This window comes from Staurois parvus, unplaced genomic scaffold, assembly GCF_062004578.1.
Source record: "Staurois parvus isolate SC_StPar_1 unplaced genomic scaffold, SC_StPar_1.0 ptg001432l, whole genome shotgun sequence".
Lineage (NCBI taxonomy): Eukaryota > Metazoa > Chordata > Amphibia > Anura > Ranidae > Staurois > Staurois parvus.
This window is the reverse complement of record NW_028319228.1, coordinates 11,080,393-11,097,641: the sequence shown is the minus strand read 5'-3', so window position 1 is coordinate 11,097,641 and position 17,249 is coordinate 11,080,393. Positions and strand designations below refer to the sequence as shown.

Sequence of the window (17,249 nt, the reverse complement as noted above, 5' to 3'; positions counted from 1 at the left end):
TAGAGGAGAAATCTTCCAGTTGGGACACTTGTTCTAGGGACATCTGTCTAAGAGAGGTTTCCCTTACATTGGAGAGTTTCCTTTTTTTACCCTTTCCCACTTCATCTAAAACTAAAGGATAGGTTTTGGTTTTAGATTTATTTTAGTTCTTTTGTGTAGCTAGTGAGCATTTTGACTAGAACAGCAGGTGTGTAGTGCTGCCTTTGTGGTCCAATCAGGGATTAATATGAATTGTGTTTGCATATGTTTTCTCCAGCGAGTGGTATAAATTCCATCATGATCCTAATGTGTATTTTGGTATTTTCAGGTAGGGAAATTAGATTAGAATTAAAAGTACCGCAGGAGAAATGTAGCCACAAAAACAGTGCAAAAAAGTCATCCTATTATGTTTGTTGATAAATAATACACTTTTATACATTGGTTTTTAAATCATTTAAAATTTAATACAATATGACATTCTTCAAAATATATAAAGCAGTTTAAGAAGATGAACATTGAAGTGCAATAATTTTCAGATTAATATGTAATCCTGTATTAATTTCATACCTCCATACCATTCACATTGGGAAAATATTGGTAATAGAAAGAGCTATACTGTACATCTATACCTGAAATGAATTACAATGTATCTCATGTATCAAATCATTTGAAATAGAAATGGTCTTTACTGTTCCACAGCACCAAATTTGATTCAAGCTTTCATTCTCTTACTGTCATATTCAATCAAAGATTTTTAATTGGCTGCGATGAGCAACAGAGTTTGTATTTCAAATATGTGATTTAAGACCAAGTATTGCATATTCTCGATTTTGAAAAAAAAGAGAAAGGGAAATGTCTCATTTGCTTGTGAAGTTCTGAAAGATATCTGCCACTTCAAGCCATGTTCGGAAACAAGCTAGTCCTCTTTCTCGTATTTGTTTTCTTCCCTTGTCTGTAATCACATCTCCATTTTGTTTTACAATCACCAGTTTTGGTATAGCCGTAATTTTGTACTTATTCTTCAATTCACTAAAAAAAAGGAAAGAGAGTAAAATTAGAAGGCGAAAATTAGATTCATAAAACAATGTGAAGATATTTCTAGATAATCTGTATCAATGTCAAGAAATAAATCTTGAGTTTACCTGAGTTTTCAGTGTTTGACAGATTATTTATTTATTATTACAGGTACTTGCGCTGTCAATTTACACAGCGCTTTACATATATATTGTACATTCACATCAGTCCCTAACCCTCAAGGAGTGTACAATCTAAAGTCCCTAACGTACAGTACATTCATACACGTACTAGGGCCAATTTAGACAGGTTCCAATCAACCTACCAGCATGTTTTTGGAGTGTGGGAGGAAACCGGAGTACCGGAGGCAGGGGCAGACTGACAACTCATGGGGCCCCCCAATAGGGGATCATGGGGCCCCTGTGTCCTTGCCCAAACTCAAAAAAGCCTATGAAAAAGGTACCAGGGGCATCTCATGGGGCCCCCTATTGACCCCGGGACCTCGTGCAGTGCCCGAGTTTTCAAATGGTCAGTCCACCCCTGACCAGAGGAAACTCATGCAGGCACAGGAAGAACATGCAGACTCCAGGCAGGTGGAGTCTTGGTTGGGATTCAAACCAACGACCCTAGTACTGCCCGGCGGAAGTGCTAACCAGATTGACAAGATGCCTGTGGTAAGTGTACCAAATTTGGGCAAAGGTTTTAGAAGAGTGTTCTACTATACAAAGAGATACACTGACACACAAGTGGTATTAGCGCTTGTAGTTAGGCTATACAAATTTTAATACAGATAATTAGAGATGAGCGAATCGAAGTATCCGAAGTGGAATTCGAGTCGAATATCGGAAAAATTTCGATTCGTGCCGAATCCGAAAAACAGCCTAATTCGGACGCGCGAATCGAAATTTTTCCGAAAATGGCGGCTGACATGTGCGGCGACGGAGCGGGGATGTCGGGGAAGGCGCGCAGACAAGGCGCGCTGCCCCATAATGCATTCCTCAACGACATGTGATCGCATCAGCCAATCAGCAGCCAGCCAGCCAGCACTGTGTAATGGTCGAGGTATATATAGCGGCCATTTTGGAAATCTTCATTTGCCTGCAGTCATTGAACAGAGGCAGACCGCTCTGTACTAGGGACAGGGACAGAGTTAGGGCCACAGAAACGAGAATTGGGGACAGAGAGAAGTTACTTAGGGACAGAGAACCATTACTCAGGGACACAGACTTGTTAATGAGGGCCACAGAATCGTTATTTAGGGACAAAGAAACGCTAGTTAGGGCCACAGAATTCATACTCAGGGACAGACAGAATTGTTACTCAGTGCCAGAGAATTGTTACTTAGGGCCACAGAAACGTTATTAGGGCCACAGAATTTTTACTCAGGGACAGACAGAATTGTTACTGAGTGCCAGAGAATTGTTACTCAGGGACAGACAGAATTGTTACTGAGTGCCAGAGAATTCTTACTCAGGGCCACAGAATTCATTCTCAGGGACAGACAGAATTGTTACTCAGGGACAGACAGAATTGTTACTGAGTGCCAGAGAATTGTTACTCAGGGACAGACAGAATTGTTACTGAGTGCCAGAGAATTGTTACTCGCACAGACACAAAATTGTTACTTGCACAGACACAGAATTGTTACTCGCACAGACACAGAATTGTTACTCAGGGCCACAGAATTCATACTCAGGGACAGACAGAATTGTTACTGAGTGCCAGAGAATTGTTACTCAGGGACAGACAGAATTGTTACTGAGTGCCAGAGAATTGTTACTCAGGGACAGACAGAATTGTTACTGAGTGCCAGAGAATTGTTACTCGCACAGACACAAAATTGTTACTTGCACAGACACAGAATTGTTACTCGCACAGACACAGAATTGTTACTCAGGGCCACAGAATTCATACTCAGGGACAGACAGAATTGTTACTGAGTGCCAGAGAATTGTTACTCAGGGACAGACAGAATTGTTACTGAGTGCCAGAGAATTGTTACTCAGGGACAGACAGAATTGTTACTGAGTGCCAGAGAATTGTTACTCAGGGACAGACAGAATTGTTACTGAGTGCCAGAGAATTGTTACTCAGGGACAGACAGAATTGTTACTGAGTGCCAGAGAATTGTTACTCGCACAGACACAAAATTGTTACTTGCACAGACACAGAATTGTTACTCGCACAGACACAGAATTGTTACTCAGGGCCACAGAATTCATACTCAGGGACAGACAGAATTGTTACTGAGTGCCAGAGAATTGTTACTCAGGGACAGACAGAATTGTTACTGAGTGCCAGAGAATTGTTACTCAGGGACAGACAGAATTGTTACTGAGTGCCAGAGAATTGTTACTCAGGGACAGACAGAATTGTTACTGAGTGCCAGAGAATTGTTACTCAGGGACAGACAGAATTGTTACTGAGTGCCAGAGAATTGTTACTCGCACAGACACAAAATTGTTACTTGCACAGACACAGAATTGTTACTCGCACAGACACAGAATTGTTACTCAGGGCCACAGAATTCATACTCAGGGATAGACAGAATTGTTACTGAGTGCCAGAGAATTGTTACTCAGGGACAGACAGAATTGTTACTGAGTGCCAGAGAATTGTTACTCAGGGACAGACAGAATTGTTACTGAGTGCCAGAGAATTGTTACTCGCACAGACACAAAATTGTTACTTGCACAGACACAGAATTGTTACTCGCACAGACACAGAATTGTTACTCAGGGCCACAGAATTCATACTCAGGGACAGACAGAATTGTTACTGAGTGCCAGAGAATTGTTACTCAGGGACAGACAGAATTGTTACTGAGTGCCAGAGAATTGTTACTCAGGGACAGACAGAATTGTTACTGAGTGCCAGAGAATTGTTACTCGCACAGACACAAAATTGTTACTTGCACAGACACAGAATTGTTACTCGCACAGACACAGAATTGTTACTCAGGGCCACAGAATTCATACTCAGGGACAGACAGAATTGTTACTGAGTGCCAGAGAATTGTTACTCAGGGACAGACAGAATTGTTACTGAGTGCCAGAGAATTGTTACTCAGGGACAGACAGAATTGTTACTGAGTGCCAGAGAATTGTTACTCAGGGACAGACAGAATTGTTACTGAGTGCCAGAGAATTGTTACTCAGGGACAGACAGAATTGTTACTGAGTGCCAGAGAATTGTTACTCGCACAGACACAAAATTGTTACTTGCACAGACACAGAATTGTTACTCGCACAGACACAGAATTGTTACTCAGGGCCACAGAATTCATACTCAGGGACAGACAGAATTGTTACTGAGTGCCAGAGAATTGTTACTCAGGGACAGACAGAATTGTTACTGAGTGCCAGAGAATTGTTACTCAGGGACAGACAGAATTGTTACTGAGTGCCAGAGAATTGTTACTCAGGGACAGACAGAATTGTTACTGAGTGCCAGAGAATTGTTACTCAGGGACAGACAGAATTGTTACTGAGTGCCAGAGAATTGTTACTCGCACAGACACAAAATTGTTACTTGCACAGACACAGAATTGTTACTCGCACAGACACAGAATTGTTACTCAGGGCCACAGAATTCATACTCAGGGATAGACAGAATTGTTACTGAGTGCCAGAGAATTGTTACTCAGGGACAGACAGAATTGTTACTGAGTGCCAGAGAATTGTTACTCAGGGACAGACAGAATTGTTACTGAGTGCCAGAGAATTGTTACTCGCACAGACACAAAATTGTTACTTGCACAGACACAGAATTGTTACTCGCACAGACACAGAATTGTTACTCAGGGCCACAGAATTCATACTCAGGGACAGACAGAATTGTTACTGAGTGCCAGAGAATTGTTACTCAGGGACAGACAGAATTGTTACTGAGTGCCAGAGAATTGTTACTCAGGGACAGACAGAATTGTTACTGTGTGCCAGAGAATTGTTACTCAGGGACAGACAGAATTGTTACTGAGTGCCAGAGAATTGTTACTCAGGGACAGACAGAATTGTTACTGAGTGCCAGAGAATTGTTACTCGCACAGACACAAAATTGTTACTTGCACAGACACAGAATTGTTACTCGCACAGACACAGAATTGTTACTCAGGGCCACAGAATTCATACTCAGGGATAGACAGAATTGTTACTGAGTGCCAGAGAATTGTTACTCAGGGACAGACAGAATTGTTACTGAGTGCCAGAGAATTGTTACTCAGGGACAGACAGAATTGTTACTGAGTGCCAGAGAATTGTTACTCGCACAGACACAAAATTGTTACTTGCACAGACACAGAATTGTTACTCGCACAGACACAGAATTGTTACTCAGGGCCACAGAATTCATACTCAGGGACAGACAGAATTGTTACTGAGTGCCAGAGAATTGTTACTCAGGGACAGACAGAATTGTTACTGAGTGCCAGAGAATTGTTACTCGCACAGACACAAAATTGTTACTTGCACAGACACAGAATTGTTACTCGCACAGACACAGAATTGTTACTCAGGGCCACAGAATTCATACTCAGGGACAGACAGAATTGTTACTGAGTGCCAGAGAATTGTTACTCAGGGACAGACAGAATTGTTACTGAGTGCCAGAGAATTGTTACTCGCACAGACACAAAATTGTTACTTGCACAGACACAGAATTGTTACTCGCACAGACACAGAATTGTTACTCGCACAGACACATAATTGTTACTCAGGGCCACAGAATTCATACTCAGGGACAGACAGAATTGTTACTGAGTGCCAGAGAATTGTTACTCAGGGACACCTAATCGTTGAATTAAATAGTATGTCAGACAACATGCAGAGGAGTGGCAGAGGAGGCAATGTTTTAGGAGCGAGCAGACGTGGCAGCAGAGGAAGGGGTCGAGGCAGCAGTATTCGCAGCCAGAGGCCAGTGCTCCCGGTGTCATCCAGCGGTCGTGTCTCCACCGACAACCCTGCCGTCATTGATTGGTTGGCTCGGTCGTCTTCCTCTTCCCAGGTCACCTCTGACACCTACAGCCAACGGTCGGTGGGTACGTCAGACACAACCGTTAGTTGGCATGGCCCGGGACCAAGCCCACTGAAATCACGTGTCCTCTACCTGCCCCTGTCCTTTGCTGTTCCCTCACCAAGCGAAGTATCGCATGCTGTGGGCTCAGCCCCACTGTACAGTGAGGAAGAGCTAACAGAGGGCGGTCAGGAACGGGGGGAGACATCGGCCTTTTCAGCAGCCAAGCGAACAAGTACTGGCGAGGAGAGTGGCTCGGTAGCCGGTCTAGAGACAGGTCTGTCTCCTGACCCAGACGCAGCCGAGGGGGCTAGTAGTGAGGCGGAGACCCTACTTGATGATGAGGAGGTTGATCGCACTTGGCAGCCTCGTCGTCATCAGGCAATTTCTTCCGCATCATCAGGAGAAGAGGGTGGCAGCTTGGCAGCGAGCAAAACAGTCGGTGGGTTGCCCAGGAGACAGCAGCAGGGTCGCATCAGTGTCAGTGGAGCCAAACGTCCACGGAGTAGAGCACCAGCTCCACTGCAGCCTACCACCACGGCCAGTAGTGGTGCCGGTGCGCACGGAGGAAGTAGCAGTCAGCCAGTGAAGAGTAGCGGGGGCAAAGTTTCCTACTCGGTGGTGTGGCAATTTTTCCTCAAGCCGCCCGAGGAAGTAAACGTAGCCGTATGTCGACTATGTGGCCAGAAATGCAAGCGTGGCCAGGGGGCCCATGTTGGGACTACAGCGTTGCGTCAGCATATGCAGCGTCACCATTCGGTGGCCTGGGAAAACCGTGATAAACATACGGCGGTTCTGCCTGCCCCAGCCCCCGCTCCATCACCCGCTCCGTTACTTGCTCCGTCACCCGACGTCGTCAATCGCCCTCTATCAGCCAGTCAAGGCTCCAACACCTCTGCTGAGGGGAGTTGTCGCTCATTGGCATCTTCCGCTCGTTCAGATGCTCCTTCTCCTGCTACTCCTCTTCTCGGATTCCGTCAACAGTCTTTCTTGGAATCCGTATCCAAGAGACAACAGTTTGCGAGCACGCACCCGACGGTGCAAAAGCTGAACGTCCTCCTGTCCAAGTTGCTGGTGCTGCAGTCCCTCCCTTTCCAACTGGTGGACTCAGCACCTTTCCGAGAAATGATGGCTTGTGCCGCGCCGCGGTGGAGAGTGCCAAGCCGTCATTTCTTTGCCCAAAAGGCAGTGCCAGCCCTGCATTCACATGTAGAAGAGATGGTGGGCCAGTCTTTGAGCATGTCGGTCTCTGCCAAAGTGCACGGCAGCGCCGACGTGTGGAGCTGTAACTACGGTCAGGGACAGTACATGTCATTTACGGCCCACTGGGTGAACGTGGTGCCGGCACAGCCGCACCAGCAACTTGGACAGGTCACGACGCTTTTGCCTCCACGTTTGCACGTCCTTGGTCCAGCAAGCATGTCCGCCTCTACCACCTCTTTTTCCGCCGTGTCCTCAGCCGCCACCCCCGTGCCAAGTCCCATTACCCGACCGGCATATCACATGTGCAGGGCGCAACGGTGTCACGCTGTGCTGCACCTGGTATGCCTTGGCGAACGTAGTCACACAGGGGAGGAACTGCTGAGTGTAATGAACAGAGAAATCGACAGATGGCTGTCTCCGCGCAAACTAAAAATCGGAACCATGTTGACTGACAACGGAAAGAACATGGTGTCTGCTCTGCGTCAAGGAAGGTTGTGCCATGCGCCATGCATGGCTCACGTGTTCAATCTGGTTGTCAAGCGGTTCCTAAAATCCACCATCCCACTGCAAGACATCCTTAAAATGTCACGTAAACTGTGCATGCATTTCAGCCATTCCTACACCGCAAAGAACACCCTCATTGAGCTGCAGCGGCAGAACGGAATTCCACAGCATCGCCTGATCTGCGACGTTGCAACAAGGTGGAATTCAACCCTACACATGTTAGACCGCCTTTACGAGCAGCGAAAGGCCATCACCGATTTCCTGATGTTACAAGCGGATAAAGGTACTCCCCTGTGTAACTTAGATGTCAGCCATTGGCAGCTCATGCGTGACACCTGCCGCTTGCTCAGGCCCTTTGAGGAGGCCACGCTATTCGTGAGTCGGCAGGACTATGGGATGAACGACGTCATTCCTCTGTTGCACGTCCTGGAACAAATGCTGTTAACAATGGCTGGTCAGGGTGCGGTAGACGTGGCGCACAGATCTCAACGCCACATGACCCCTGTGGGGGCAGGACAGGAAGAAGAGGAGGAGGTAGAGGAGGACATTTGTGCTCAGGAATTATTGAGTGAAATGGGTGGTTTTTCCACTCAGCGGACAGGAGTGGAGGAGCAGGAGCATCTGGTAGAGGAGGAGGAGGAGGAGACAGAGGACCCAGACGCACCGTGGCAGTATGCTGTGGAGATGGAGGCAGGGAGTCCCTCGCATTCCTTGGCACAAATGGCCCATAGCATGCTCGGTTGCTTGCGTAGCGACAGCCGAATAATAACCATCAGACAGAGGGATGACTTTTGGCTGTCCACCTTGTTGGACCCTCGCTACCGGTCCAAAATGGTGGCCTTTTTCACACCTGCTGAGAGGGAGGCCAAAATTACGTACTATAAAAACCACCTATGTAGTCAGTTGGTCTCTGCCTTTGTGCGCCAACGTCCATCCTCAGACACTGTGGGCCCTGTGCGCTCGCGTTCCGCTGGCATGGCAGCAGGGGAGGGGTGGGGTGGTAGGAGCAGTGGCAGCTCCACCAGCAGTGGCTGCCTCAGTCTGCAGTCGATGATGAGTAGCTTTCTTCACCAGCGCAGTGAGGAAACTACTAACCAGCCGCAGCAGCAGCAGCAGCATCAGGTGGACCTGGAGCAGGAGCTCAAACAACAAGCTTGGGCCTACTTGGACAGCACCCTGCCAACCGAGGTAGACAATCCCCTTGACTACTGGGCAACGAAACTTGACCTTTGGCCCCAACTAGCTGAATTTGCCCTTGAAAGGCTGTCATGCCCGGCCAGTAGCGTGGCATCGGAGCGCGTGTTTAGTGCGGCAGGAGGTATTGTAACTCCGCGGAGGACACGACTGTCCACCCAAAGTGTGGAGAGACTCACGTTTGTGAAAATGAATCAGGCGTGGATTAGTCTGGATTTCAAACCACCAGTTCCTGACACAACTGACTAAATCCGCCATGAATCATGCCTCAAACATGTGCCACTTTCAGGTCTCCTCACACTGCTGGTGTGTTTAATTTTTTGACATAGGGTGCTGGCAGATTACGGGCCTCCTATAGCTGCTGCCAGGCCCCTAATCTGCCATGGGCCCCTATATACCGCCTCCTCATGCTGCTGCCAAGTCTAGAGTCTCTCATGGGTCCCTGTACGGCCTCCCATTGCTGCTGTCTCCATCGCCACACTCTGCTGCCATGTGCCACTTTCAGGTCTCTTCACACTGCTGGTGTGTTAAATTTTTTGACATAGGGTGCAGGCAGATTACGGGCCTCACATAGCTGCTGCCAGGCCCCTAATCTGCCATGGGCCCCTATATACCGCCTCCTCATGCTGCTGCCAAGTCTAGAGTCTCTCATGGGTCCCTGTACGGCCTCCCATTGCTGCTGTCTCCATCGCCACACTCTGCTGCCATGTGCCACTTTCAGGTCTCTTCACACTGCTGGTGTGTTAAATTTTTTGACATAGGGTGCAGGCAGATTACGGGCCTCACATAGCTGCTGCCAGGCCCCTAATCTGCCATGGGCCCCTATATACCGCCTCCTCATGCTGCTGCCAAGTCCAGAGTCTGTCATGGGTCCCTGTACGGCCTCCCATTGCTGCTGTCTCCATCGCCACACTCTGCTGCCATGTGCCACTTTCAGGTCTCTTCACACTGCTGGTGTGTTAAATTTTTTGACATAGGGTGCAGGCAGATTACGGGCCTCACATAGCTGCTGCCAGGCCCCTAATCTGCCATGGGCCCCTATATACCGCCTCCTCATGCTGCTGCCAAGTCTAGAGTCTCTCATGGGTCCCTGTACGGCCTCCCATTGCTGCTGTCTCCATCGCCACACTCTGCTGCCATGTGCCACTTTCAGGTCTCTTCACACTGCTGGTGTGTTTAATTTTTTGACATAGGGTGCAGGCAGATTACGGGCCTCACATAGCTGCTGCCAGGCCCCTAATCTGCCATGGGCCCCTATATACCGCCTCCTCATGCTGCTGCCAAGTCCAGAGTCTGTCATGGGTCCCTGTACGGCCTCCCATTGCTGCTGTCTCCATCGCCACACTCTGCTGCCATGTGCCACTTTCAGGTCTCTTCACACTGCTGGTGTGTTAAATTTTTTGACATAGGGTGCAGGCAGATTACGGGCCTCACATAGCTGCTGCCAGGCCCCTAATCTGCCATGGGCCCCTATATACCGCCTCCTCATGCTGCTGCCAAGTCCAGAGTCTGTCATGGGTCCCTGTACGGCCTCCCATTGCTGCTGTCTCCATCGCCACACTCTGCTGCCATGTGCCACTTTCAGGTCTCTTCACACTGCTGGTGTGTTTAATTTTTTGACATAGGGTGCAGGCAGATTACGGGCCTCACATAGCTGCTGCCAGGCCCCTAATCTGCCATGGGCCCCTATATACCGCCTCCTCATGCTGCTGCCAAGTCCAGAGTCTGTCATGGGTCCCTGTACGGCCTCCCATTGCTGCTGTCTCCATCGCCACACTCTGCTGCCATGTGCCACTTTCAGGTCTCTTCACACTGCTGGTGTGTTAAATTTTTTGACATAGGGTGCAGGCAGATTACGGGCCTCACATAGCTGCTGCCAGGCCCCTAATCTGCCATGGGCCCCTATATACCGCCTCCTCATGCTGCTGCCAAGTCCAGAGTCTGTCATGGGTCCCTGTACGGCCTCCCATTGCTGCTGTCTCCATCGCCACACTCTGCTGCCATGTGCCACTTTCAGGTCTCTTCACACTGCTGGTGTGTTTAATTTTTTGACATAGGGTGCAGGCAGATTACGGGCCTCACATAGCTGCTGCCAGGCCCCTAATCTGCCATGGGCCCCTATATACCGCCTCCTCATGCTGCTGCCAAGTCTAGAGTCTCTCATGGGTCCCTGTACGGCCTCCCATTGCTGCTGTCTCCATCGCCACACTCTGCTGCCATGTGCCACTTTCAGGTCTCTTCACACTGCTGGTGTGTTAAATTTTTTGACATAGGGTGCAGGCAGATTACGGGCCTCACATAGCTGCTGCCAGGCCCCTAATCTGCCATGGGCCCCTATATACCGCCTCCTCATGCTGCTGCCAAGTCTAGAGTCTCTCATGGGTCCCTGTACGGCCTCCCATTGCTGCTGTCTCCATCGCCACACTCTGCCATGTGCCACTTTCAGGTCTCTTCACACTGCTGGTGTGTTTAATTTTTTGACATAGGGTGCAGGCAGATTACGGGCCTCACATAGCTGCTGCCAGGCCCCTAATCTGCCATGGGCCCCTATATACCGCCTCCTCATGCTGCTGCCAAGTCTAGAGTCTCTCATGGGTCCCTGTACGGCCTCCCATTGCTGCTGTCTCCATCGCCACACTCTGCTGCCATGTGCCACTTTCAGGTCTCTTCACACTGCTGGTGTGTTTAATTTTTTGACATAGGGTGCAGGCAGATTACGGGCCTCACATAGCTGCTGCCAGGCCCCTAATCTGCCATGGGCCCCTATATACCGCCTCCTCATGCTGCTGCCAAGTCCAGAGTCTGTCATGGGTCCCTGTACGGCCTCCCATTGCTGCTGTCTCCATCGCCACACTCTGCTGCCATGTGCCACTTTCAGGTCTCTTCACACTGCTGGTGTGTTAAATTTTTTGACATAGGGTGCAGGCAGATTACGGGCCTCACATAGCTGCTGCCAGGCCCCTAATCTGCCATGGGCCCCTATATACCGCCTCCTCATGCTGCTGCCAAGTCTAGAGTCTCTCATGGGTCCCTGTACGGCCTCCCATTGCTGCTGTCTCCATCGCCACACTCTGCTGCCATGTGCCACTTTCAGGTCTCTTCACACTGCTGGTGTGTTAAATTTTTTGACATAGGGTGCAGGCAGATTACGGGCCTCACATAGCTGCTGCCAGGCCCCTAATCTGCCATGGGCCCCTATATACCGCCTCCTCATGCTGCTGCCAAGTCCAGAGTCTGTCATGGGTCCCTGTACGGCCTCCCATTGCTGCTGTCTCCATCGCCACACTCTGCTGCCATGTGCCACTTTCAGGTCTCTTCACACTGCTGGTGTGTTTAATTTTTTGACATAGGGTGCAGGCAGATTACGGGCCTCACATAGCTGCTGCCAGGCCCCTAATCTGCCATGGGCCCCTATATACCGCCTCCTCATGCTGCTGCCAAGTCTAGAGTCTCTCATGGGTCCCTGTACGGCCTCCCATTGCTGCTGTCTCCATCGCCACACTCTGCTGCCATGTGCCACTTTCAGGTCTCTTCACACTGCTGGTGTGTTAAATTTTTTGACATAGGGTGCAGGCAGATTACGGGCCTCACATAGCTGCTGCCAGGCCCCTAATCTGCCATGGGCCCCTATATACCGCCTCCTCATGCTGCTGCCAAGTCTAGAGTCTCTCATGGGTCCCTGTACGGCCTCCCATTGCTGCTGTCTCCATCGCCACACTCTGCCATGTGCCACTTTCAGGTCTCTTCACACTGCTGGTGTGTTTAATTTTTTGACATAGGGTGCAGGCAGATTACGGGCCTCACATAGCTGCTGCCAGGCCCCTAATCTGCCATGGGCCCCTATATACCGCCTCCTCATGCTGCTGCCAAGTCTAGAGTCTCTCATGGGTCCCTGTACGGCCTCCCATTGCTGCTGTCTCCATCGCCACACTCTGCTGCCATGTGCCACTTTCAGGTCTCTTCACACTGCTGGTGTGTTTAATTTTTTGACATAGGGTGCAGGCAGATTACGGGCCTCACATAGCTGCTGCCAGGCCCCTAATCTGCCATGGGCCCCTATATACCGCCTCCTCATGCTGCTGCCAAGTCCAGAGTCTGTCATGGGTCCCTGTACGGCCTCCCATTGCTGCTGTCTCCATCGCCACACTCTGCTGCCATGTGCCACTTTCAGGTCTCTTCACACTGCTGGTGTGTTAAATTTTTTGACATAGGGTGCAGGCAGATTACGGGCCTCACATAGCTGCTGCCAGGCCCCTAATCTGCCATGGGCCCCTATATACCGCCTCCTCATGCTGCTGCCAAGTCCAGAGTCTGTCATGGGTCCCTGTACGGCCTCCCATTGCTGCTGTCTCCATCGCCACACTCTGCTGCCATGTGCCACTTTCAGGTCTCTTCACACTGCTGGTGTGTTTAATTTTTTGACATAGGGTGCAGGCAGATTACGGGCCTCACATAGCTGCTGCCAGGCCCCTAATCTGCCATGGGCCCCTATATACCGCCTCCTCATGCTGCTGCCAAGTCCAGAGTCTGTCATGGGTCCCTGTATGGCCTCCCATTGCTGCTGTCTCCATCGCCACACTCTGCTGCCATGTGCCACTTTCAGGTCTCTTCACACTGCTGGTGTGTTTAATTTTTTGACATAGGGTGCAGGCAGATTACGGGCCTCACATAGCTGCTGCCAGGCCCCTAATCTGCCATGGGCCCCTATATACCGCCTCCTCATGCTGCTGCCAAGTCCAGAGTCTGTCATGGGTCCCTGTACGGCCTCCCATTGCTGCTGTCTCCATCGCCACACTCTGCTGCCATGTGCCACTTTCAGGTCTCTTCACACTGCTGGTGTGTTTAATTTTTTGACATAGGGTGCAGGCAGATTACGGGCCTCACATAGCTGCTGCCAGGCCCCTAATCTGCCATGGGCCCCTATATACCGCCTCCTCATGCTGCTGCCAAGTCTAGAGTCTCTCATGGGTCCCTGTACGGCCTCCCATTGCTGCTGTCTCCATCGCCACACTCTGCTGCCATGTGCCACTTTCAGGTCTCTTCACACTGCTGGTGTGTTAAATTTTTTGACATAGGGTGCAGGCAGATTACGGGCCTCACATAGCTGCTGCCAGGCCCCTAATCTGCCATGGGCCCCTATATACCGCCTCCTCATGCTGCTGCCAAGTCTAGAGTCTCTCATGGGTCCCTGTACGGCCTCCCATTGCTGCTGTCTCCATCGCCACACTCTGCTGCCATGTGCCACTTTCAGGTCTCTTCACACTGCTGGTGTGTTTAATTTTTTGACATAGGGTGCAGGCAGATTACGGGCCTCACATAGCTGCTGCCAGGCCCCTAATCTGCCATGGGCCCCTATATACCGCCTCCTCATGCTGCTGCCAAGTCTAGAGTCTCTCATGGGTCCCTGTACGGCCTCCCATTGCTGCTGTCTCCATCGCCACACTCTGCTGCCATGTGCCACTTTCAGGTCTCTTCACACTGCTGGTGTGTTAAATTTTTTGACATAGGGTGCAGGCAGATTACGGGCCTCACATAGCTGCTGCCAGGCCCCTAATCTGCCATGGGCCCCTATATACCGCCTCCTCATGCTGCTGCCAAGTCTAGAGTCTCTCATGGGTCCCTGTACGGCCTCCCATTGCTGCTGTCTCCATCGCCACACTCTGCCATGTGCCACTTTCAGGTCTCTTCACACTGCTGGTGTGTTTAATTTTTTGACATAGGGTGCAGGCAGATTACGGGCCTCACATAGCTGCTGCCAGGCCCCTAATCTGCCATGGGCCCCTATATACCGCCTCCTCATGCTGCTGCCAAGTCTAGAGTCTCTCATGGGTCCCTGTACGGCCTCCCATTGCTGCTGTCTCCATCGCCACACTCTGCTGCCATGTGCCACTTTCAGGTCTCTTCACACTGCTGGTGTGTTTAATTTTTTGACATAGGGTGCAGGCAGATTACGGGCCTCACATAGCTGCTGCCAGGCCCCTAATCTGCCATGGGCCCCTATATACCGCCTCCTCATGCTGCTGCCAAGTCCAGAGTCTGTCATGGGTCCCTGTACGGCCTCCCATTGCTGCTGTCTCCATCGCCACACTCTGCTGCCATGTGCCACTTTCAGGTCTCTTCACACTGCTGGTGTGTTAAATTTTTTGACATAGGGTGCAGGCAGATTACGGGCCTCACATAGCTGCTGCCAGGCCCCTAATCTGCCATGGGCCCCTATATACCGCCTCCTCATGCTGCTGCCAAGTCCAGAGTCTGTCATGGGTCCCTGTACGGCCTCCCATTGCTGCTGTCTCCATCGCCACACTCTGCTGCCATGTGCCACTTTCAGGTCTCTTCACACTGCTGGTGTGTTAAATTTTTTGACATAGGGTGCAGGCAGATTACGGGCCTCACATAGCTGCTGCCAGGCCCCTAATCTGCCATGGGCCCCTATATACCGCCTCCTCATGCTGCTGCCAAGTCCAGAGTCTGTCATGGGTCCCTGTATGGCCTCCCATTGCTGCTGTCTCCATCGCCACACTCTGCTGCCATGTGCCACTTTCAGGTCTCTTCACACTGCTGGTGTGTTTAATTTTTTGACATAGGGTGCAGGCAGATTACGGGCCTCACATAGCTGCTGCCAGGCCCCTAATCTGCCATGGGCCCCTATATACCGCCTCCTCATGCTGCTGCCAAGTCCAGAGTCTGTCATGGGTCCCTGTATGGCCTCCCATTGCTGCTGTCTCCATCGCCACACTCTGCTGCCATGTGCCACTTTCAGGTCTCTTCACACTGCTGGTGTGTTAAATTTTTTGACATAGGGTGCAGGCAGATTACGGGCCTCACATAGCTGCTGCCAGGCCCCTAATCTGCCATGGGCCCCTATATACCGCCTCCTCATGCTGCTGCCAAGTCTAGAGTCTCTCATGGGTCCCTGTACGGCCTCCCATTGCTGCTGTCTCCATCGCCACACTCTGCTGCCATGTGCCACTTTCAGGTCTCTTCACACTGCTGGTGTGTTTAATTTTTTGACATAGGGTGCAGGCAGATTACGGGCCTCACATAGCTGCTGCCAGGCCCCTAATCTGCCATGGGCCCCTATATACCGCCTCCTCATGCTGCTGCCAAGTCCAGAGTCTCTCATGGGTCCCTGTATGGCCTCCCATTGCTGCTGTCTCCATCGCCACACTCTGCTGCCATGTGCCACTTTCAGGTCTCTTCACACTGCTGGTGTGTTTAATTTTTTGACATAGGGTGCAGGCAGATTACGGGCCTCACATAGCTGCTGCCAGGCCCCTAATCTGCCATGGGCCCCTATATACCGCCTCCTCATGCTGCTGCCAAGTCTAGAGTCTGTCATGGGTCCCTGTACGGCCTCCCATTGCTGCTGTCTCCATCGCCACACTCTGCTGCCATGTGCCACTTTCAGGTCTCTTCACACTGCTGGTGTGTTAAATTTTTTGACATAGGGTGCAGGCAGATTACGGGCCTCACATAGCTGCTGCCAGGCCCCTAATCTGCCATGGGCCCCTATATACCGCCTCCTCATGCTGCTGCCAAGTCCAGAGTCTGTCATGGGTCCCTGTATGGCCTCCCATTGCTGCTGTCTCCATCGCCACACTCTGCTGCCATGTGCCACTTTCAGGTCTCTTCACACTGCTGGTGTGTTAAATTTTTTGACATAGGGTGCAGGCAGATTACGGGCCTCACATAGCTGCTGCCAGGCCCCTAATCTGCCATGGGCCCCTATATACCGCCTCCTCATGCTGCTGCCAAGTCTAGAGTCTCTCATGGGTCCCTGTACGGCCTCCCATTGCTGCTGTCTCCATCGCCACACTCTGCTGCCATGTGCCACTTTCAGGTCTCTTCACACTGCTGGTGTGTTTAATTTTTTGACATAGGGTGCAGGCAGATTACGGGCCTCACATAGCTGCTGCCAGGCCCCTAATCTGCCATGGGCCCCTATATACCGCCTCCTCATGCTGCTGCCAAGTCTAGAGTCTCTCATGGGTCCCTGTACGGCCTCCCATTGCTGCTGTCTCCATCGCCACACTCTGCTGCCATGTGCCACTTTCAGGTCTCTTCACACTGCTGGTGTGTTAAATTTTTTGACATAGGGTGCAGGCAGATTACGGGCCTCACATAGCTGCTGCCAGGCCCCTAATCTGCCATGGGCCCCTATATACCGCCTCCTCATGCTGCTGCCAAGTCCAGAGTCTGTCATGGGTCCCTGTATGGCCTCCCATTGCTGCTGTCTCCATCGCCACACTCTGCTGCCATGTGCCACTTTCAGGTCTCTTCACACTACTGGTGTGTTAAATTTTTTGACATAGGGTGCAGGCAGATTACGGGCCTCACATAGCTGC

The 17,249-nt window shown here is 50.8% G+C and overlaps 1 protein-coding gene across 1 annotated transcript in view; it reads right to left on the bottom strand.

The window, feature by feature from the left end:
• Positions 1-417: 417 nt before the first annotated feature.
• NXNL2 (nucleoredoxin like 2) overlaps positions 418-17,249 on the bottom strand; it is a 54,989-nt gene continuing 38,157 nt past the window's right edge. The window contains exon 2 of the mRNA XM_089662163.1: positions 418-1,008. Coding sequence (XP_089518289.1) covers positions 837-1,008 — 172 coding nt within the window. The 3' untranslated portion in view covers positions 418-836. The remainder of the gene's footprint in view (positions 1,009-17,249) is intronic.